This window comes from Urocitellus parryii, chromosome 2, assembly GCF_045843805.1.
Source record: "Urocitellus parryii isolate mUroPar1 chromosome 2, mUroPar1.hap1, whole genome shotgun sequence".
Lineage (NCBI taxonomy): Eukaryota > Metazoa > Chordata > Mammalia > Rodentia > Sciuridae > Urocitellus > Urocitellus parryii.
Window position 1 is genome coordinate 24287012 of NC_135532.1, and position 23117 is coordinate 24310128.

Sequence of the window (23117 nt, forward strand, 5' to 3'; positions counted from 1 at the left end):
GAGAGAGAGAGAGAGAGAGAATTTTCAGTGTCTACTTAAAGCCCATTTAATTGGGGGGGGGGGCAGGGAGGAGGCTCTAGAAAATTCAATAGCATCCCAAGATAGAGAATAATCTTTTTTTTTCCTTTTTGGATGATAAAAGCTAGGTACTCTACTTATCTGTTTAATGGGATTTTACTGCTGTGATTAGAATCTGTTTGTAAAGAATATTGAATCATTTCAAATTAAGAAACAAAGGCTAGAACAGTAATAAAGAGCAAATCAAGACTATAAAATGTCCTTTAAAAAAAACTGATAGGAAAAGAAAGACCACCTGGAAGCTTGCCAGAGGGCAAGACCAGGGCTGGCTCTGCATTATGGTGCACAATCCTGCAGAAGGGCCTGATGATGAGATTCCTCTGCTACCGTCCATGTTGTGTCAGAACATTAGCGATAGTGTGTCTGAGCCATCAGATTGATAGAATCTGCAAACACTATCTTTTCCCCACCTCTCGCATTCTCTTAAAACAAATAAAACAATATAGAGGAGAGGATGCTGGCAGAAAAAGGCCTAGGGTTGAAAGGAATGTTTGTATAGAATGGTTCCTGCTCCTTTTGCTTCAGGAAGAGGGCCAGGGTCTTCAGGGTGGTCACAAGGTCAGGCTGAGGGTACTCTGGTGGAATGACTTTCTTGTGCAATTAGAGACCTAGTGATGCCCTGGAGACCATACTGAAAATTTCTTCTTTTCTCAGTGGGGGTGGGGAAGCAGCAGTGGAGAAGCGTTTCAGGGATTGTAGGTTTTGGGTCAGCTTCTTGGACAATGGTGGAGGGGATCCAGCACCCTGGGCCACCTCTGTTTAGATAAGAGCTTTTCCGTGAGTGCCTTGGCTTATGCTGCTTCCTGCTCTCGAGGGCCTATGGTCCATTCACTCGGAATAAGGCCTGTCTATCAGCCTCTGCTTCCTTTCCTCCTCTCTCACCTTCACTTCTAGTGTGAGCTCTGGCAGTCCCCTCTCCCCACCTTTCCTATCTAGTATATACAAAATCTAAGCCAGGGCCCAGAGTATCTTCAGCCCTATACCTGGATGACTGGGAAGCTGAAAAGGTGGACAGTTACTTGGTTACACCCAGGGAGGAGAGGATCCTCAAAGAGAACATCGATTTTGTTCACTCATTTTTCTCAGTAAAGGACTGGCTGGCCAGCTAAGGAAGAGTGGTTTGATAAATAAGAAATCTTGGGGCTGGGGATGTGGCTCAAGCGGTAGCGCGCTCGCCTTGCATGCGTGCGGCCCGGGTTCGATCCTCAGCACCGCATACCAACAAAGATGTTGTGTCCGCCGAGAACTAAAAAATAAATATTAAAAAATTCTCTCTCTCTCTCCTCTCTCACTCTCTCTTTAAAAAAAAAAAAAGAAATCTTTAGGAAAATGTTAGGAGTGGCGACAAATAATATCCTTCAACATATTCAGGAAAGAGTTTAAGATATTACCTCCAATCACTCAGTGAAGAATATTTCAAACTACTACTGTATTTTGTTCTTCTAAAAAGGAAGATAGTGGCTTATTTACTAGAGAGTGGATAGAAATGTCCAGAAAGTCTTCAGGGTTGGAGATGGGGAAACCAAATTTAGCAAAAAGAACAGATCTTAAGATATCAGATCTGAGTTCAAATGGTGGTTTTATAACTTTCTAGATGTGTAACTCTGGATAGCAAAAGCCCAGTTATGAGAATCAGAGTCATAGAAAATTGTTCAGAGGACTTGTAGACTTTTTGATTACTTGAATCATTCTGAAATTTGTCCTGGATCACAGCCCACAAAATCACTTTTAATAAATTCTGCTTTGATGTTCTGCCATTGCCAATACCAAGGGATGTCAGAGTTACCAGTCCTATACATCCACATGGTTGAGGAGTTTGTGTCCCAAAGAATGTGAGAGAAGAAGTAATTTCTCTTGGATGTCAAAACACTGAAGCCTTGTACTTCTTTTGACATATTTTCATATTTTGGGTCCCTTAATTTTGGAAATGTTTGTTTCTTGTCTCAACAACTAACATGTGGGCCCCAGCTCTGTATTGTCTTATTTTTTTCCTTCATCCAGAGTTGTTTCATTATTTATTTTACTTTTTGTGAACCACTACAAATTCTTTGGGACTGAATGTGTTCTTAGCTTTGTGAACTCCAAAGAGGCAACCTGATGTTACATATCTTACTATCATAGTTCTATTATAGGTGTTAAAGAGCAAATAAAAGGAAAATAATTAAAAAATCTAAAGAGTAGCATTTTGACATCTGCAAATTCTAGGGTGATACCAAATGAGTTAATTTGTATAACATCTACAGTGCCTGGTACATCAAAAACAGATCAGTTATGTTGTCATTTGGTTATCTGACTACATTGAGAGCTACTTGAGAATGGGGACTATGTCTTACTCATCATTATCACCTCAGTCCCTAGGGTAGATGAGAAATGAATGTCTGGTGCTCAGTTAACTGCCTGATGAGAAGAATGAATCCTGACAAAGAATGGCCTGATTAGATCTAGATCCAACCTCACGTCAGGTGTCAACCCTGTCATCTATCACTTATCTCAAATGTGCTGAAAAAAGGGGCACTAGTGATCATCCTATGACCTCACACACACCTCCTAAACTAACACTGTGTCACCACTATCAGCGCCTATCCATTCTCAACAACTAATATCAATGAAGACCTGGGCGCTGATGGGGTCCTAGATAGACTCAGCCTAGCAGTATCATTTCCTGACAAATTGATAGACCTGGATAATTTCAACTTAGGCAAAGATGCTGACATGTGAAGAGGTATCTCTGGTCTAATGGAAAATAGAAAACTGACAGTATTCTACTTCTCCTCCAAGAGTAGGAAAAATATTGGCTCATAATTACTTGTACTATTTTATTCCACTTAAAAGTCTTCTCATTCACATTTCATTTCAAGTGTAAAATCATTCCCCCTGAAAGTACACGATTTACTTTCTACTGTTATTAAGGAATGTCTCTGTTTATTGAAGAGACAAGTCAACTTCATGGGAAAATATTAGAATACAGTAGAGCACAGGCAAATAAAATGACAAGAGCCATATGCTACTATGGACTGAACAAGACTCAGTGAGCACTTAATAGCTGAGAAAGAATTCATAAGTGAGAGTAGATCCAGGCTACTATAACTCCCTTAATTTCTTAAATAATCTGAAACACCTACCATTTCTGGTCCCATTCTAACTTCTTTGGAACAAGTCATCAGAGTCACAAGACCTGTCCCTCTCCAAAGATGTAAGCATGTTTCCTGGGAGTATATTAATCTAATACCATGGATCATGTTGTCAGATTATTGTCAGCTTTCACAGGATATTATGTATATGTGATGCCACTTCAGAGGGAAGTGGCTTTGTAGTACACAGCCCCAGGGTTGCCTAAGATTTAAAAGTACTGGATAACTTTCAGCAGACAAACTTAGCACTTGCATTATGCCAGCCAGAGGGCTAAGTACTTCCTATATTATCTCATTTAATTCTAACATGTCTGGGGATGGAGTTCATTCACCTTACATAGCATGTGTGAGGTGCACAATAATATTTCCCCCAAACAAGCTTATGATGTCAGTGCTGTCCTTTGTATAGATGAGAAAACCATGACTCAAGGAGATTCTTTTGCCATGAATCCCATAGGTGGTAGATGGCAGTAGGCAGAACCAAGACTTAAGCTCTTAAGTCCTTGTCCTTAAACTATAGATTTTATTGCCTTTCTGTATCCTAACACGTTCTAAAATGGGCTCTTGATGTCACAACACAGGCTTCTTAAAACATCTGCTTTCTGGCTCATAAGCTTTTACCCCAAATTACTCATTTTAATGTCTAAGCAGTTGTTATAGAAAACAACCCTTGTAATGACAGCTGAAGTGCTTTCAGTTGCCTGGTTGATGATGGCCACTCATTTGTAGTCTTTCTGACACGTCAACCAGTATAGGTTTTCCAACAGGGTCCTTGCATTCTCTGTGAGGGTGATAATTATAGTTTCTGTTTCATAGAAGTTCTGCGATAATGAGATAATACATATAAAGTGTATATAAAACCATGTCCCATAGGGAAGTGCTTAGGAACTTATCTATAAGGAAAATACAAATAGAAATGATAGGCCACACATCTTCTACCAGGGATAATCTTCTGTGTGGCTCTAGATAGTCTCTGAAAACACATTTTTACTTTTCTTAACTTTATTTGTTTAAAAACCTTTTCCAATTTACAAAGGAATATTTGTCAATAATGTAGCAATAAATGATCATATTACATAATTCTCAATGAGGACAAGGCATATGGAACATTAAAGGCCTAAGGGCATGTGTGCCCATGTAATATTTTTAAAAAGCCAGAGTAAAAATCCAAAGCTTTGATTTTTTTAGACATGGGAGGCAGAATTTCAGAGATTCAATGCTTGTGATAACATGCTGAAGAGCCATAAGAATAAGATTACCAATAATGAGTCTGTAAAATGCCATCAATCTATAAGAAATGACAAGGTAGACTTCTGGTTTGTAGATAACAGAAAACCCAGGCATGAGCCAGAGCAAGTGAGCTGGGAGGAATGACTGAATCCACTCCAGAAATTTCATGTCAGGTTCAAATCTGCCTTTCTAATTATGGTTTTCACATTTCTTCTCAGCCCAAATACAATGATCAAACCAAATTAATCTTCTGGCATGTCCTTTCTAAAACTTCAATCCATAAATATCTCTGCATCACTCTGCCACATCTTTCTCTCTTTCCCTTTCCCTTTCCATTTGACTTTCCAGAATCTTCAGGATATATTCATATTCATATATTCATATTCTCATTTCTCTCTCTCTCTCTCTCTCTCTCTCTCTCTCTCTCTCTCTTCTTGAAGTTGTTGAGAATTGAATCTGGGGCCTCATGCATGAGAGAAAAGCACTTCACCCCTGAGCTACATCCCCAGCTCTCAACAGGTATTCTCAAATTAACTACTGACAAGAGCAAGCCTAATAGCGAGTGCTTTCCCAAACCTGTCCCCAAGAGGACTTTTGCTTCGTCCTTAGAGAGTTCACAGTGACCAACTCTGAGGATTCATATGGAACACCAGTGAAAAGCACTTTCTGCAATGCCACCTATTTAGTCCTTCTCCTTTAATTCCATTATCTGAAAATACCTGAGAAATAAATCTCTGAGCTTCATTTTCCTCATGGCAAAACTGGGAAAATTATGATCATTATGTAGAATGGTTGTACAGACTAGGAATAATGTGTGTGAAGGGATGAACACAGCTTTGGACAACAGACAGGGAATACTGGTGAAATTCATTATAGCTATTATAATTGAGCAGACCATTGAACTGAAGATGGCAAAACATTCTACAGGCTTTTGGAGAAAGTGTGAAGAAACAAGGACTAGTGACTAGAAGCTCATTATGAGGCACTGCCTGAGGAGGCCATAGTCTAAATCCTACACACCCTCTGCATCTTCTCAATCCACCATGTTCTGCTTTTTCATGTAAAAAAGCATTGAATTTACATTAAACCCACAGATTAGATTCCACTAGATTTTGAAAAATGACCTACCAAGTCAGTGGAGACATATACAAAATGTAGATGTCCACGAATAGGTTCTTGTTTTATAGATGCCATGTATTATTTCTCTATTTTACCTAAAGATCTTGCATCAGGACATTAGTTTCTAGATTCAGTAATACAAATGCCCCCTCCCTCTTTCTAGTGCTACAGGTAGGACCCTGTATTTTGCACATGCTATGCAAGTGACTAAGGCCAAAGAAAATTGGAAAGGTTCTGTCAATATTCTCAAGGAGTGTTCCCAAATTGTGTTACTGTCTTTTGGTATTCCTAATCCTGGAAGCTACACTGACTCCTGCTGAACAGATCTCTATAAAAATCCAGCATCCTATGACTCAGCCTTTTAGTTTAAAACACATAATGAAATGTTTGATAGCAATTATGGGAGACAGTTACTTCATTAGAAACAATTACTCATCAGGTTCACTGTAGTACTATGAAGAATGGGAAAAAGAAAATCTCACAAAGCATAGGAAAGTGGGAAAGAGGCATTTGGCAAATGAACTTGTGCTCTGTTCTCAGGACTTTGTATGAAATATTAATAAGGGCTGTTGTCTGAACATTCACATTGGGCAGTGTGCACTTCCTCAACTAACCAGTAATTACATAATAGAATGCGAGAAGTTTCTCATTAGTAAGTGAACATTCATTTTTGGCTTGTGATGAAAGCCTCTTGTATAAGATGGCCAGTTTTATTTGGCTTTGTTGAAGCTCAGAGTTCTGCTAAAGTGGTCCTTGGTCAAGTGGTCTTCTTTAAAGTCCTCATTTTATTCAGAGTTTGTTTGTGGTAAATTAAAATTCTCTGTAGCATGCTTGCTTCAAGCCTGCATACCCATACTGCACAGAATACATGATAAGAGACACATGAACACAAATTATAAGTATATTGAAGAACAACGTGGTAAATATTAAAACATGAGGTAAGTGATCATATTTCCAAAAACAGAAGTCTTCTTAAATTACCATTTCCTTCAGACATCTGACCTACATTTTGCCCCCAGGAAATGTTGACTTTCAATTGAATCGTTAAAGCTTTCATTTTGTGGATAGAAAACAAAATACAGGACATAAAATTGTTATAACATAAAAATAATAGACATTCATGTTGGCAGTCAATTAAATTTGGGTCCTTGAGTACAGTTCTAATTAACTACCATTAGCAATTGTTTTGGTTTTGTCCTGTTAATTTTACATACCCCACTGATGAACAAAACTATGTTTCTCCCAAATGATGTATCCCTGACACATCCCTAATGATTCTGGGCTTCCTTTCCTTGCCAATTTGCTAACGTAAACAATAGAGAAATGCAATTAGGCAAGCTGCTCTCAGAGTTCCTAGAGGCCTCTGCCTTTCCCTGCTTTTTAGGCCACCCCTCCTCCCCACAGGAGCAAAGAGCAAATCCCACTTAGTCCTGGAGTGGTCAGCTTTCTCTAGACACCCCCACTAATGCTTTCCTACTGGGGCAGATGAAGAGTGTTTCAGAAATGGGACATCAAATTGTCATTGAGAGTGGCAGGGACCGTTATTTTCTGTTTAAGTTGTAAAAGTATGTAATTATTTTAGATTTCAGGCTGACCTACTTTATAGAGCTTTGGAAGTGGTTCCTTGAGGGTCCATCTATGTCTTTTGGGTTTTTCTTAGAAAATTTACCATTTTAGATAAGAAAGAAAAAAGCTTTCCATGAGTTGAGAAACCAGCACCATTTTCTGCATCCTGAAGGGACTAATTGGCAAAAGACCAAATAAAACAAGCAAGGTTTTAGAGCCAACTGGGTAGGGAAGGATAAAGCCTTTGAGGGACAAAGGCTGGCAAAGTGGGTCCAGGTTGACACCAGTGCTGGTGGGACTATTGTATTTTTTTTTCTTTTGCAATGCTGAAGATGGGATCCAGGGCCTCATTCAGATTATTATTTATATGAAAGCATTTTATATTTATAAACTGAAATTTTTTGTTAATTTGTCATTAATCCTCAGAGTTAATGGTCAAATTGCTTTATGATTTATAAAAAGCAGAAGGGAAATATCAGTGTACAACAACTGAGAAATTATTTCAAGCTTTTTCAAAAATAGAAAATGTAATTTAAAGTGATTTTCTCATTTAACTCCTTCATAGCTGTGTATTAGAGGAAAGGGGAGGACCGGGGAGGACCGGCAGTTGCCATTTACAGAAGGGGAAATGGAAGCACAGATTAAGTAACCAGACAAGGTCACACAGAAGTCAAGGGCAGCACCAAGAATAGAACCCATTTCCTTGATTTGATTTCTGATCTTTAGCCCTGAGACAGTATGATTGGCATTCTACAGGCACCTATATGGATCCAGTAAGTAATTGCCAAACATATTTGATTTTACATAATTAAAACAGAAATGTTAAAGACAGATGGTGTTTATTTTTTGCATATGGTTGGTACCTAATATTTGTGTGATGAGGAGATGATCGCATTGTATTTAAATTGAACAGCAATGATGTGCAAAACAGGTTTCTATGATGTGAGCAATATTAGTGCAACATTAAGTAGCAGAAATTTCTCTCTACAAATTTTCATTAGCCATCACTGATAGTGGATAAAGAAGTGAGATTTTCATAAAGAACTCAGTTTAACCTAACATTTTTTCCCAGTAGAGGGGACTGATTTAATCTGTTTTGCAGGTATGTCTTACAGTTGATCAGTGTTATTACTCAGAATATGATTTATGACAGATAGACAGAATTAAGGCAGCCTACGCTCTAAAGAACACTTGCTCTAAAACTGCAGTAATCAAAGACTGCAGTCCTTGAATCTCTCTGTAGAGACCTAGGTACATTCAACATTTAAAAAACAAGCCTTAGTTTTATATTATTAATTTTTTTGTGTATGGTACCAGAGATTGAACCCAGGAGTACATTCAGCCTTTTTGGGGGGGGGGTGTAGCTGGGATTTAATCAAGGGGCACTTAACCACTGAGCCACATCCCCATCTCTTTTTATATTTTATTTTGAGACAGGGTCTTGCCAAGTACTTAGGGCCATATTGCTGGGATTACAGGCATGCGCCACCATGCCCAACACATCAAGCCTTTTTTATTTTGAGGCATGTTCTGAGTTACCTAGTCTGGCCTTGAATTTGCGATCCTCCTGCCCCTGCTGCCTGAGTCCCTGGGATTACAGCTATGGCCACCACACCGACTTAAGCCTTAGTTTTAAAACTGTAACAAGACAATTCAGAAACAACCAGTAGCTCTGGACATTAATGGGGAGGTGACCTAAGCTAATGGAGAGTGCCAGCAAGATGACCCAGCAGAAGCCGACTCCTTATCCTATGACTAGATGAAAGTGAGCTGAAAGACCTGTTCAGTCTCAGAAGCCTCTAGTCATTTATCTGAGGGTTTCCTTGACATACAAGAATAAAAGCAGTCTTTCAGCCTCTTAGATTCTTCCTAAGAAAACCAGAACTGGTAAACTAGAGTATAAACAAATGATGCCAAGTCTGCCCTTTCTATATCTTCCCCTATCCTCCAATCCTACATTGTCTCTAGTTCCCTTAGAGACTAATAACCTCCTTGCCCTGGGCAATCTTTTTTTAATTTTTCAGGTGTAGATGGACACAATACCTTTTACTTATTTTTATGTGGTGCTGAGGATCCAGCCTAGTGCTTCACATGGCTAGGCAAGCGCTCTACAACTGAGCCACAACCCCAGCACCCCACCCCCCAGAAGCTTAGTAGTCTTACTTGTTTCTTCAAAATGCAGGGGGTATGTGAAGTTCCAGAAATCAAATGTGGGCTGGCTGAAATGGTGGCAGCTATTCCACAGGCCCATTCTACCCCACCCCAGCTTTAGCCATTATGCAGGGCAGAATCACTTCCTCCCATGACTGGGAAACTAATGAATGGGGGAGGCCATGTGACCTGGGAGAGTTACTTCATTCTCCCTTTACATCCTTCAATTTATTCTTCCTGTTACTTTTTTCCTATAACTTTTTTATAGTTCCTTAATTTTATCTAATTCTGAAAAAGTCCTAAGTTATATTTTCCAGAATTCTATGGCCTTTCCCCCTCAGACCTACTAGATTTCCATTTTCAAAGCTGAGAAAGAGTGCATATTATCTTCCACAATTTCTGTTCATTTCTCAGAAATATTTGGTATAGTTTCTCACTGTCATAAGAAATTCCATAGCAGGCAGAAATTTCCTTCCAAGTTACTTAGAAATCTTGGGTCTTAGAGAAATGTACTCCCCTCAATGGTAGCAATAAGTACAACCTTGCATTTCCACAGCACTGTGTATTTTCCCACTTATTTCATCTCATTTTATCCTCATATTCTCTCTGTGAAGTGTTTAATTATTTTATATGAGAAGAAGCTGTGAATTAGACATGTGAGAGCTACTAGAAACTTAACATCATTGTGGATGATAAACATGGAACAGGTTTAGCAGATTTATTTAGAGCTCTCTACCAATTGTTAAGATGAGAAAAATCCCAAACTCCTCATTCAGTCTTGGTAATCTATTTTAATATATCAGTAAACATATTAAAGAAATTTTCTAGTTCTCTTACCAACTTAACACCCAAATACACCGAAATGTAAAAATCACAGAAAGAGTACACTTTATTTCTTCTTGGTTCGTTAGCTATGTGAATTTAAAATAACCATCTTTTTCTCCCTTTTATTCCTAATGGCTTTTGAAAACTTGATACATAAAAATCTAGAAATTATACATAACACTGGCATACTATATGATGTTTTGTTATGTGTGCATTGTGAATGTTTAAATCAGGATAAGCATACCTGTCTCCTCAATAACTTATCATTTCACGGGGAAAACTTTCAATATCCTTTCTGATGAGATATTCAGTACATAATTGTTATCTATAGTCACTCTATCAAGCAACACCACATCATAGCTTCTTATACATTTGTGTAATAATGAATTGTAGGCAAAACCACAATATTACTTCATTAAAACAAGTCATTTACATAAAACATTTTACTACTTCCTTTTTTAAAAATATTTATTTTTTAGTTTTCGGTGGACACAACATCTTTATTTTATTTTATGTGGTGCTGAGGATCGAACCCAGAGCCCCGCAAATGGCGAATGCCAGGCAAGCGAGTTACCGTTTGAGCCACATCCCCAGCCCCTACTACTTCTTTTTAAAAAGGAGGAAATTTCTAGTTGAGCAATAGTTCTGATAATTTTAAATACATTTACATGTTTATCAGACTCCAGGAAAGATAATCTAAATTTGGTCCTCTTTTTTTTAAACCTAAATACGTAAAGTAGCTGACCATGTTAAGTCAATTAATTTTGGGCTATTTAAAATAAATATAATGTGTCCTCAAAAATTAAACTGCTATGGGTACTGTGGTACCTGCCTATAATCCCAGCTATTTGGGAGGCTGAAATAGGAGGATGATGAGTTCAAAGTCAGCCTGGGCAATTTAGTAGACCCTGTCTCAAATTTAAAAAAATTGACGCCTAGCATGCATCAATCCCTGGGTTCAATCCCTAGTACTAAGAAAACCAACTAAATAAGAACAAAAAACCTGTGGCAATATATAGAGTTGCCCTTTAACTGGAGTCTCAAGTTAATTTATTGATTAATTATTGGTACTGGGGATTGAACCCAGAGGACTTTTAGCACTGAACCTCATCCCTAGCCCCCCCCCCTTTTTTTTAAATTTTGAGACAGGATCTCTATAAGTTGTTTAGGGCTTTGCTGAGTTGCTGAGGCTGGCCTCAACTTTATAATCCTCCTGCCTCAGCCTCCTGAGTTACTGAGGTTACAGGTATGTGCCACTACACCTGGTTGACTCAAATTTTAACACTAAGAATCAGTCTACATATTTATGAGCAATGTGTAAGCATTAGTTGCTCAATCTCCTTTGAAGATCAACCATATGTATCACTATGCAGATATATTACTATACAACTCAAAAGTGTTAGAGAACATTCCTTTTTTATGTCAGTAATGAAAATTCCTAAGTTAATTTAGTATATAAAAACATTTACATAAAGACATAGTTGAGAAATTTTAGTAATTAAAGAGGGCTTCATTTATCTATAAATGTTAGTTTTTATCTATCTGACAGGGTGAAATAGAGTTGTTTTATTAGTTTCCTAGGTACAATGATCTTGTATACATTTCAGAAATATTTCTAAGTACACTAATTTGACCACCCAGCACCAAACCTGGGCCTGTGCAGATAAGCTGTTCCATTGGTATACACTCACTAAAGAATGAAAGCTGCTTCTGGATGTGCACATTTTTGGCAGATAATTTGAAACAACAACATATTGAAGAAATGAATTATCTCCAGCATGAAAACAGTTAAATGTTTCATTTCTGATCTGTCCTGTGAGTAGCAAAAAGTGAATGATTTTAATAGAATGATTCAAATGCCCAACAAATATTTAAGGCTGTGCTCTGAGTCTTGGAAGAATTCTAAAAGGAATAAGATGTCTTCCCAGGCCTTGGTGAGTGTATTCCATGAAACAGGAGGAAAAATCCCATATACCACAAAGAAATTAAAAAGAGTGCTAATTTTCACAAAGTTTTACTTCAGCTCCTATCATTCTCCAAATCATAATTTATCAGCATCATGCAACCCCAAATTACTTATGTCACTCCTTGTTATTTTTTAATAGTTGCAACTGAAATTCAATTGATATTAAATTTTTTTTTTTAAAGAGAGAGTGAGAGAGGGGAGAGAGAGAGGGGGGGAGAGAGAGAGAGAGAGAGAGAGAGAGAGAGAATTTTTAATATTTATTTTTTTAGTTCTCGGCGAACATAACATTTTGTTGGTATGTGGTGCTGAGGATCGAACCAGGGTCACACGCATGCCAGGCGAGCGTGCTACCGCTTGAGCCACATCCCCAACCCCAATTGATATTAAATTTAAATTTTCAATTCTAAAACAAAAATTAAAATATCTTTAAAGACTATTATTCCATAAAAATTCAACTATACACTTTTATCCTATTAATGTCAACTTTTTAGTTATTTTAAATGTATTTGCATCTAAGGTCAGCACATATATCAAAGCATTATGAGAATGAGTCTATAAATAGGTATCCTACCTTCACTTAGCAAAATAATACAAGGTCTTATCAGATCTCACTGAATTTTGAGTGAAATATCTATAGTGGTAAAGAGGGTATTAAAGACTTTCAAGTTCTCTATACTTCTATTTTTAGAAAATGACACTCAAATGAGAAATCAGATATGTGTGGAAATAGCTGCTTCTCAGGAATTCCATAACTCACCAGTAATTTTCCACTATTGCTACGTCCTAAACAAAGGATTAAGACACAAAATGAAGAGTTGGGAGTTGCAGGAAGAATCTAGAGAGTTAAATAGCCTCTTCTATCTGTTTATGCTAAAATTATGCCTAGTTTACTTTTTATCAAGCTAATTTTCTTTTTAAAACAACAGTCTTCCCACTCTGCAAGTGGAGTTAAAAGCAATAAAGAAAATATTTTGGCATAATGATAATTCTTGGGCAGTTTCAATAATACCTTATTGTTGCACCTATCAATTCTATTCCTGTTTTTCAAATGAACGCTCATGAACTATATCATTGGTATCATCCCTTCAGACTAAACCAAAACTGGAAAAAGCAAACGGGGTTCATCATCAACAGGATGCAAGGAAATGCTGCACATCCACAGAGGGTAGGGGTGTATTCATTCAGCAGATACACATTGAGCATCTACTGTGTATCAGACACTCCCTAAAGATACAGGGCAGTTAATTCATAGCTCAGAGGAAGAGAAACATGTGCATATCAGTTGATTTTGCAATGGTGTGAATAAAGTGCTTTTCATACTGTTCAGGGAGAAATGAGGCAGTTGGGTGGGTTCACAGAGAAGGTGATATAAGAGCTGAGCCTTGGGGTTTGATAAAGAAGGACTTCTTATGAGGCAGGCAGTGGGTAGAGGTACATTTCAGATAGATGGAAAAGCATGACTGAAGTTCCGAAGTAAGAAACAGTTGGTCATCAGTGTTGGAAAGATCTTGAATGGTGTCCAATGAAGATAAAATGAAAAGTGGGATGACCAGTATAACTGACACAGTGGGGTAGCTGATGTCTGGGGATCCTCAGCTGGGAAACAAGAGGGCTGAGGTTCTAACTTGAGCAAATGACAGCTCATAAGTGACCTTAGTTATATCCCTGTGTTCCTTAACTATACACTCTAGAGAAACGTGTGTAAGAATGAACCAGTGCTGAGGTATGTTTAGTAGGAAAGAGAAGGCTGGAGGTGTAGCTCAGTGGTAGGGAGTTGGCCTAGCATGCCTGAGGCCTGAGTTCCATCCCTAGCACCACATAAAATCAACTACTTAAAGTAAGGAAGAGGAGTAGCTCTTGCCTACCTGTTTCCAAGGCAAGGAGAGCCTTTGCCTTAAATACACTGCACGTTTGTGTAAACTCCTAACTGTGTCCATTAACCTTAATTTGAGGTGGCAAAAAGTATTTAAAAGCTAGTCAAGAAATGAACTGTCCCTACCTTGCTTTGGAATGATTATGGTTACAGGGGCTCCAGGACCATGTGATTACAGGTTGAGGGATTCCATAGGCGGTACAAGTCAGGATTTGTCTGCTGCCCAGTGGGTAGAGAGTTGGGTCTGGAAATGATGACACTGCCTTTTCGTAAATCTGGGGTTTCACTGGAAAGGAGATGAAGAAAAGGACAGAAGTCAAGAACTGTTCTGATGACTTTCTTCTGGCCCTTACATAAGGGACTGCAGTCTCACTGGTTTTAACGTCAGGGAAACAAAAACATTACAAGCCCTTATATCTGTCAAGAAAATGTCTATTTTTAAAAAGTGGAAGTAGTTTGAGAACATTAATAATTTGATTCTAAGGTATACACATTATGATTACAATTATAAAAATCATGTTGCCTATTGAAGATAAGCAAACAAGAAATAATTGAGAGGTACAGAAGTGTTTTTTAAAACAACTATTTAAAAATTTGAGCCAGGTGCAATGGTGCACACCTGTAGTCCCAGCTACTTGGGAGGCTGAGGCAGGAGGATTGCAAGTTCTAGGGCCAAGCTGGGCAACTTACTGAAACCCTATCTAAAAATAAAATGTAAAGGGCTGGAAATTTAGCTCAGTAGTAGAGCTCTTGTCTAGTTTGTGCAAGGCCCTGGGTTCAACCCCTTATACTGCAAAAATTAATTAAATTTTAAGATTTTTTGGCATTATTATAATGACTTTTGAATTGGATAAATCTTCATTAATTTTCCCCTTATCAGGACCCAAAGAATGTACAAACTGTAAACTTACCATTTACAATTAGAGTGGCAGTGAGGTTTTTAAACACATTTGACTGCCTTATGCCCAGCAAGATTGTATAATCCCCTGCATCCTCTGCAGTTACGTCTTTGATAATTAAAGAATAGCCATGAACCAAATATCGAGCAGATATCTCCGTTGCAGGTGACCCATCTTTTAGCCTGTGGTTAAAACATGATCAGTAAGTAACTTCATATGCCTCTCTGATATCACTTTGATAATATGGCCATTTCAGTAGATAAGCTCAAGTTGATCAATTTCAAGCCTTGACTTATCAACATTGCAGTAAAGGCAGGTATTGTTTATAGATTGGGTACTACTTGATATGGATTGGCAAAGAGCAAAAAGTGAACCAAGGTAGAAAGAAAAGTGGTGGCTTAATGAACCCACAGGGATGCTGGTAGCCATCTTGACTTTAAGTATTAACACAGCAGTACAAGCTCTGATTCCATCTGAGATGTTTTTCAGAGTTTTTGTTTTTCAGAGTTTTCTTTGAGGCTCCATGAGTAGTACAAGAGCCATTGTAAGTTAGATCAACTAGATCACTTCTCCAGATAAAAATAAAAATAGACGTTCCTATTGTGATCTCATGTGGAGTTCTTATTAGCTATATAAATGGGCACACCAGTTGTCCCTTTCATAGCAAAACTATAGTGAAATCAAGGTATTTTCCCCTGAGGAAGAACTATTAAGACACAAAACAAACAAACTATAAACTTAAAAGCAATTTTAAAACATTTTAAATATAGAATCAATGACTTGATGTCATCAAGTTACATGTAGAGACGTAAGTCAGGAGGTCTGGATGCAGGCCTGGCTCTGCTGCAAACTATACACTGTAAGACCAGAGGTTAAGCCTAGTGTCTTCAGATTTTCTACTGATTTTCAGAGATCCCTTTTAAAAACTCTAAAATTGTGGGATTTCATTTAAATGCATAGTTCTTTAAGTGGGCATTTTTAATCTGTGAGGAGTTTATTGTGTTCTGTAAAAAAGGTATAATATTGGAAATGGTATCAGTTTATAATCATGCTGGTATTACACAGTCTTGCAAACAAATCCCCATTATTGGTGGGGCTCAGTTCCAAAGCAATTAAAATGACAGTTATACTTTGTGATTACAGGGTCATTTTAGAATTGCTTTATTTCTAACCATTAAGTTGGTACTTTTGAAGATGGGTTGAACTATTTTTAGGCCCTTGCTACTTAGTTACTGAAAAAGCATGAACAGATAAGGTGACACTCAGGCATTGGTATATCTCCTGGTCTCTAAATTACTAGAAAATTTAATGATTAACTGTTAACCCTTTTAAGATATTATGAAACAACAAAAAAGTTATTTTTCTATTGCAATGGCATGAATACATAACACAAAGTTTTTTTTCTTTAATTCCCTATGAAATATTCAAGGAAATAGAAAACAAATATATCACTCCTGTGATATTGAAAGCCAAGTAATTTAGCTCTGGTTGAGGAAATTCCAAAATACTACCATTTCAATATTGCATGGATTGTTATCCTAATCAGCTTTATACCTTACACTTTGTTTAAAGTGTAATGACAAACCAAATATATTAGTGTTTAAAAGTAATTTAACAAAAATGCAGATTATAAATAGATCACACCGCTTTACAACAAGTGTTGTACTAGGATTATTAACAACAACAAAAAACTGTTTAAGTAATTTCTGAATATGCAGCTTTCAAAGTAAATCCATTTGCTCACTCCTGCAAATGAATGTCTTGTCTCTATTAATGTTTGTTTAATTCTAAAACAAGACTGGTACTTTCAACCCAGCTGTATATAAAAGAATTATTTTCAGCATCCTCATTACAAGGGCCCACTTCTTCAGAGTTAATAGAGCATGTTACACATTCAAGATGCTTCCTAGTTGTTGCCCAACACATCTCATTCAAAGAGTGTTGACATCACAGGAAGGTTAGAGATGAAGAAATTTGGTGTCATTGAGGGACTATCTCAGCTGAAATGAGCAATAACCCCACCCCCATCTCCTGTTTCATCGTGATGCATTTCTTCCCTCCCCTTCAGTCCTCCTCCCCTCCACCACCCACAAGTCAACACAGCTTCTACTCTCCAGCATTGCCCAAGAATTTTCTCTGGATACTTCTTTCAGGAATTTAAGTTACTGGGCTTTTGCATCTTCTTACTTGCAAAATATGTCCTAAACTAATATGAAAATGGTTATGGTCCTACCATACAACTTCTGGTGAGGGAAATGCCTTCACTTTCATGGAGAGCCTGTAGGACCGCTTGCCTGCTATGGTTTCATGCACCTGTTGTTTCCGATGTTTCACAGTGATGAACGCTTTTTCTTGGAAAGGAGAAGTGATAAGTACATTAGAAAGTAATAAAAACCTTCCTGAATATTAAGGGAGGGTGCAGTCAATAAAAAACTAAAGAGAGCTGAGTTATGATGGTACCAAATCAGTGAACCCAGTGGTTGCTCAATGAATAAACTATGTTAAAAGCACCTTAGTTGATGAAATACTTTCAAATGAAACGGTGGAAAATCCTATAGACATAAAACAGTGTCAGAGCTACAGGAAACATCTGAAACATCTGTATCACAGTAACAAAAAAGTGGGCAATATTTCTAAAAAATCTTCTCAGCAAATATGAGTTAGGGGGGAGAAAGTTTCTTTGGCCTTTAAAATAACCGAGAAAGCCAAAAGGAAATAAATGGCTTTTGATAGAATTGCTCCATAGTTTTTGTTCTTCGCACTGTTTTCCTTTTCAACAATGGATGGAAATTGGTTTTTAAGCACTTTCTCTACAGAATTTTCATAGTGGAATTAAGCAACAAATTTAGGATTTCATGATAATAAAACCAGGGATAAAATAGCACTAATTCTAAAAAATGTATCAAGCCTTATGTTTATTTATCAAAAAATGTATCAAGCCTCACTGTTTTGAGACGACAAGATCACAGTGCCTTCTCCTTTGATTCCTTATTTCATGGAAGTACTTGAGAAAGTTTTCCCAGATAAGAAATGTAAAGCTGACCATTTCCTGTTTTGTTTATATGGAACACTAAATGAAGAATTTCATAAATATCTTATGATCTGGGTATTAACTATTATGAGCTTCTAAAGAAAAGAATCTTTGTCCAATTCAAAATTATTAAATTTAAAGAGCACTTAATGTGATTTGCTTTTTGGCAGTGGGGTGGAAGAAACTGTGGCAAAGTTATATTCATTTGTGGTAGTGTAACACTTAGCCAAAAGAACGTTTATTCCTTTAAAGAACTTGAAGTCCACAATGATTTGAAAGCATAACTTGAGTTGGCAATGCTGAATTATTGCTTACCAAATATATGCACTGAGGTGTTAACAGATTTGAATGATGGTCCACTCTTCACGTGACAAGTATAAAGTCCTTTGTCTTTGTTTTGCACTTTGTGAATAATAAGAACACTGTAGAACACATTTGCATGGGAATTGCTTTGGTCAATTCGTTGCCTTACAGAAGCTCTCTTAGTTGTCTATAGAAAGAAAACATATAACAAAGGTAGATGTAATAACTGTTCATGCTTAAAGTAATAGCATTTTGACAGTTCCCAGTTCATTATTTTGACAGGCACTGCTTTTTTCTTCTGAGAAGGATACCATATCCACCTAGAGCAAGATGTTTGGAAACTACATCTGTCTAGATGTGTTTCAATTATGTAGCATACCAGCCTTCATTTGGCACTTAAATTCTTCAAATTGACTTTCACATGTATCATCTCAGTTGTTTTATACAACCCCTGTGACATGGGCAGAATCATTGCCTCTTTTACCCATGAAGAAACTGAAACCACAGAGACATTGGCTAAAGTATGCCAGAAACTCAGAACTTTTGAGCACAAATCTAGTATTTTTACTCCAGGACACATACCTCTCTACACAGTAACCTGTTCTCTGGAACACACAGATGTGAGCAATAATTATCTTTATTACCTGGCTTAATGACAGTGTTTCTCTTAATAAATCACTACATAAGTTTCCTTTGCTACTACTGGAAATGAAAAGAACTAAGTTCTATTTAGTATTTTACTAAGGTAAAATACTCCTTGTTTCATTATTTCACTTTGTGAGAATTGCTTGCCAATTCCTGCAAAATCCTGGCAAATGGATCTGGGACAAGCAAGTTTGGCCAGCATTTGGAGGGTGTTGTCCAACATTTATCTCAGGGAAGACCAAAAGAAGCCCTTGAGGCACAGTAGTCTAAACTGGTGGCAATGACCTGCTCACTGTTTTGAGAAGACAAGATCACAGTGCCTTCTCCTTTTCATTTTCAAACACATAATATATAATTTCCTCTTATCAACATTTTCCTATGGGGGTTGGGGTGGGTCATGGAAAAAAAGACTTTGAAAACCAATCAGACTGATCTTTGGATCTTGAGCTTAGCATTTCTCTTTGCCTTGTTTAATAAACTTCGACTCACCTGCCTTTTTATTTCATGTCTGTTGGCACAGACATGTTCAGGCCATTTTCTTTATTTTCAGTAGTAACCAGAGAGAAAAGTCAGTCACCACTATCAAAGGTCAGTTAGTCCCCTAACCTAACAGTCTGAGGAGTCTCTGCTGCAGCCTGTTTGCATAGGCTTTATTGCTTGCTTGAGAATTCTTTTCTTTCCAAGTTTGAATAACTTTGGTATTGTTTCTGCCTTGGAGAAGAGTTCATCCTGTGTTTTGGACTTGCTTTGTCCAGTACTGCAGCCACCAGTCACACATGGCTATTTAAATTAAAATTAATCAAAATTAAAATTCACTTCCTCAGTGCACCTAGCCACACTGTAAGTATTCATTAGTCATACGTGGCTAGTGATTACTTTATTGGTCAGCACAGGTATAATATATTTCCACCACAGAAAGTTCCATTGGACAATACCGTTTTAGATTTCTGGCATTCAATGGAAGTACTATCAATACTCTTGAATTAAATCAGCAACACTACCAAGATAAAAAAGTTTCTTCCCTCTTGGCATTTATTGAGAATATTTGATTTTTATAAAATATTGCTACAAGTCATAGTATTTTAATTTAAATGAAACAATATTATTTTCTAGAAAATAGTTTATGACTCCTAAGTCCCTGTATCCCTATAGGGTGCTTATTGCATCTTGATGCTGAATGATTCAATTTCCATGGCAAGAAATATTTATGGGAAACAACAATAGCTTGGGGATGATGCATTAATCTTTTATACATAATTTATCATAAATTAGCTTTGTGATTGGGTAATCTGAATGACATAAGAAATGATCATACTTGGTATATGCCACATAAGTCATACGCAGTTTGGGGGCTGGAACTACTGTCAGAATTCTCTGAACAGTTTATCATCTTTTTTCCATTTACACATTTTTTTTAAAGAATTGCTATCTGAAAGGATATTATATTTGAATAAGGGATCCAGGCTCAGGCTTCGTTCTTCTCATTTTTCTGAAGGACAGAATTGCTCCTTTGACACTTAACAAATGGAATATTGGATGACTGGGTTGTAGTATCTTTTCCAAACATGCTGTAATCAGGTGCCTGAATGTCTGCCAGTACCTTAAATGAATGTGCTGACAAAAACAGCCTCCAGAATGTTGTTGTTGTCATTACAAAAGACAGTCCCTGCCTGGCATTTAGTGATAAATTCCTCTCTCATCTCTAAATCCTAAAGAATTGTTTCCAGGGACAAAACAATCCCCTTTTCCACCCAGAATCATGCAATAGGAACAGCACCCAACACACTTCAAAACAAACCCCTAGACATCAAAAGATGGTATCTATGCACATCACACTGATGAATGCCAGGCAAGGAAAACACCCAGTCCAAGCTCAAAGCTTCTTTATTGACCAACAACTGTCACAGGAGTCAGAATTTTCTCATCTCAAAACCCAATGGGGTTTTACTTGGTAAAAATGAATAGTGTGCAGTAGAAGAAATAAAGAAATGGGTTACTCACTTTATCAGGGTAACTCCAGGTCATTTGAACTCTTGTGTTCAGTGCAGTGGTAGCAGTACAGTTGAGGGTGAGGGTGTGACCACTAAGTAATTTCACTGGGCTTGGTGTGCTTATTTGGACATCTGTGATTGTATTGGCTGAAAACAGAAGAGACAGGTTTTTAAAAAATCAAGATTTCATTAGGCAGAGAAGCCACAGAATATTCTGGCTCATGTTTCATGCCCCTGGAGCATCACTTACTTTGCCGATGTGTGAGATAGTTTGTTTTATACAAATGTCCATTGACTGTTGCTTCACAGGTCAGAAGTCCTATTTCTCTGTATGTTGCATTTGATATTATAAAGCCCTTCCTACTGTCCCAAGTTATTCTTTTTCCATCAGGGATCAGAGTATCAAATGGAAACTGAAAAGGAAGAAACATGCTTTAAAAAAAATCACATTGGCACTGTGGCAAAATTTTCATTGGAAACATAATTTTCATCCAAAATGAAAAAACAGTACAGGTAAAAATTGGATTGTTTCTTGGTTCTTTAGTGTGTTTTTTTTTCATACATCAAGATACATTTGTTAAGAACTATGTAATGTTTTGAACGACCAACAATAAAAAAAAAAGATACATTTGTATTATGATACACTATAGTAATTAATGGTAATATATTCTCAGACTTGGCAAAAACCTGCATCCACCCAGGATAGAACTCGCTGTCATGTCAGACTTTTGATGGGAGCCCATACCATAATCTCTGGCCGGTGGGAATCTTGATAGTAAACTGGCTTTATACTCAACAGAGAAACCAATTAGCATTTTTCAATGGGCTGCTGAGCTATTCTCATCTTTTGGAAATTTTAATAAGTCATAATTTTGTTCTCCCATTTTACATGGCTGTCTCTAAAGGGACTATTAATAGTTCTAGATCCTCCAAGATTTGTAAATTAACGCTATACTGGCTGGGGCTAGTCTGAGAGTCCTGCTGCATCACAAGAAGGTGTCAATTCTTCCTCTGAGAGGGGAAGCCACTGACAGTGAGGATTGCCTCTGAAGGCCAGGGAAACCATTACAAATGGAGTGACCTCAAGTTCTTAGTAGTATTCTCAAGCCTTCTTACAATATACAGGAGTTTTATGTGTGTGTGGTCCTGAGGATGGAACCTGGAATTTGAGTATGTTATGCAGGTGCTCTGCACTGAACAATACTCCCAGACTCCAAGACTTAATATTTAAATTAAACACTCCAGCAGGGAGAACAGGGTCATTGCTCCATAGGCCGGCTAGCCAAATTCCTTAGATGCCAAGTTGCCAGCCCAATTTCAGAGGTACATACTACCATGATTACTTGTCCCCAGTTTGGCAAAGTGGAAAAAATCAGATTACCTTCTCTCAACAGACTATAAAGGAAATATCTAATAACTTCCATAAAGATGTTTGAAATATTTTCTGTCTCCTCTCAAATGGCATATCTGACATCCTCCTCTCTCTCCCCTTATCAAGTATTTATGTTGCTTGTTGAAGCTGTGAATCTGGACTTGTGATCCAATGGAAGAAATTTCTAGTCCAGAAGTCACTTGTGTCTCTCTCTTCCAGTAGGTGTATCTACATTGGTATTGCTTATAGTTAATTACATCCTGTTTATGAAGAACTGAAATCAATTGAAGAATTCCTTTCATGTTCTAGAAAATCAAGATTCTACCTGTTAGCTTAAGAATGCTCTGCATTCAGTGGGGGAAAGGACCTTGTATTCTAATTTGGCACAAACAAGGGGAAAAAAAAACCTCAGAATTTAAATCTATGATACTTTTAAAATAAGTGAAAATAAGTATGTGCTGAATCTAAGAAAGGTTTGCTAATGGATTTCCTCAGTATAACTTAAAAATATATTAACATTTCTTTTAAAGTTTTTCATATTGTTGCCTCCACTAATATTATTCCACTGAGAAAGTAACTGTTTTCTGCTGACAGGAGGGAAAACAGTAATTGATTGCGCAGCCCATCAGCTCTGGTCATTGCTACATGTCATGAGACACACAAGTAGACAGACAGATGGCAACCTCAAGAAATTTCTGTGCAGGGCTACCTGCTTCTACCTAACAGTGGTTCACAGGGAAGTAGGGGGCAGTGAATTAGAAGAAAAGAGGTGATAAGAGAAACAGAAGGAAAAGATGTTAATTTTACATCAGCATAGATATGTAATAAGTTAGAATATTTTCTGTGTTTAGCATATGCCAAACCAAAATTGGTTAGAATTTTACCCTTTTCTGTCTCCCTCAATTTTTAAAAAATTGTGCATTATAGATCTTAGGTA

General features: G+C 37.4%; 1 protein-coding gene across 1 annotated transcript in view; it reads right to left on the bottom strand.

The window, feature by feature from the left end:
* Nucleotides 1-23117, bottom strand: part of Flt1 (fms related receptor tyrosine kinase 1) — a 176588-nt gene that overhangs the window by 98102 nt on the left and 55369 nt on the right. Inside the window, exons 6-11 of the mRNA XM_026388407.2 lie at nt 21059-21221; nt 20819-20955; nt 18185-18359; nt 17072-17189; nt 14851-15020; nt 14066-14225 (exon numbers count right to left, since the gene is read on the bottom strand). Coding sequence (XP_026244192.2) covers nt 14066-14225; nt 14851-15020; nt 17072-17189; nt 18185-18359; nt 20819-20955; nt 21059-21221 — 923 coding nt within the window. The remainder of the gene's footprint in view (nt 1-14065; nt 14226-14850; nt 15021-17071; nt 17190-18184; nt 18360-20818; nt 20956-21058; nt 21222-23117) is intronic.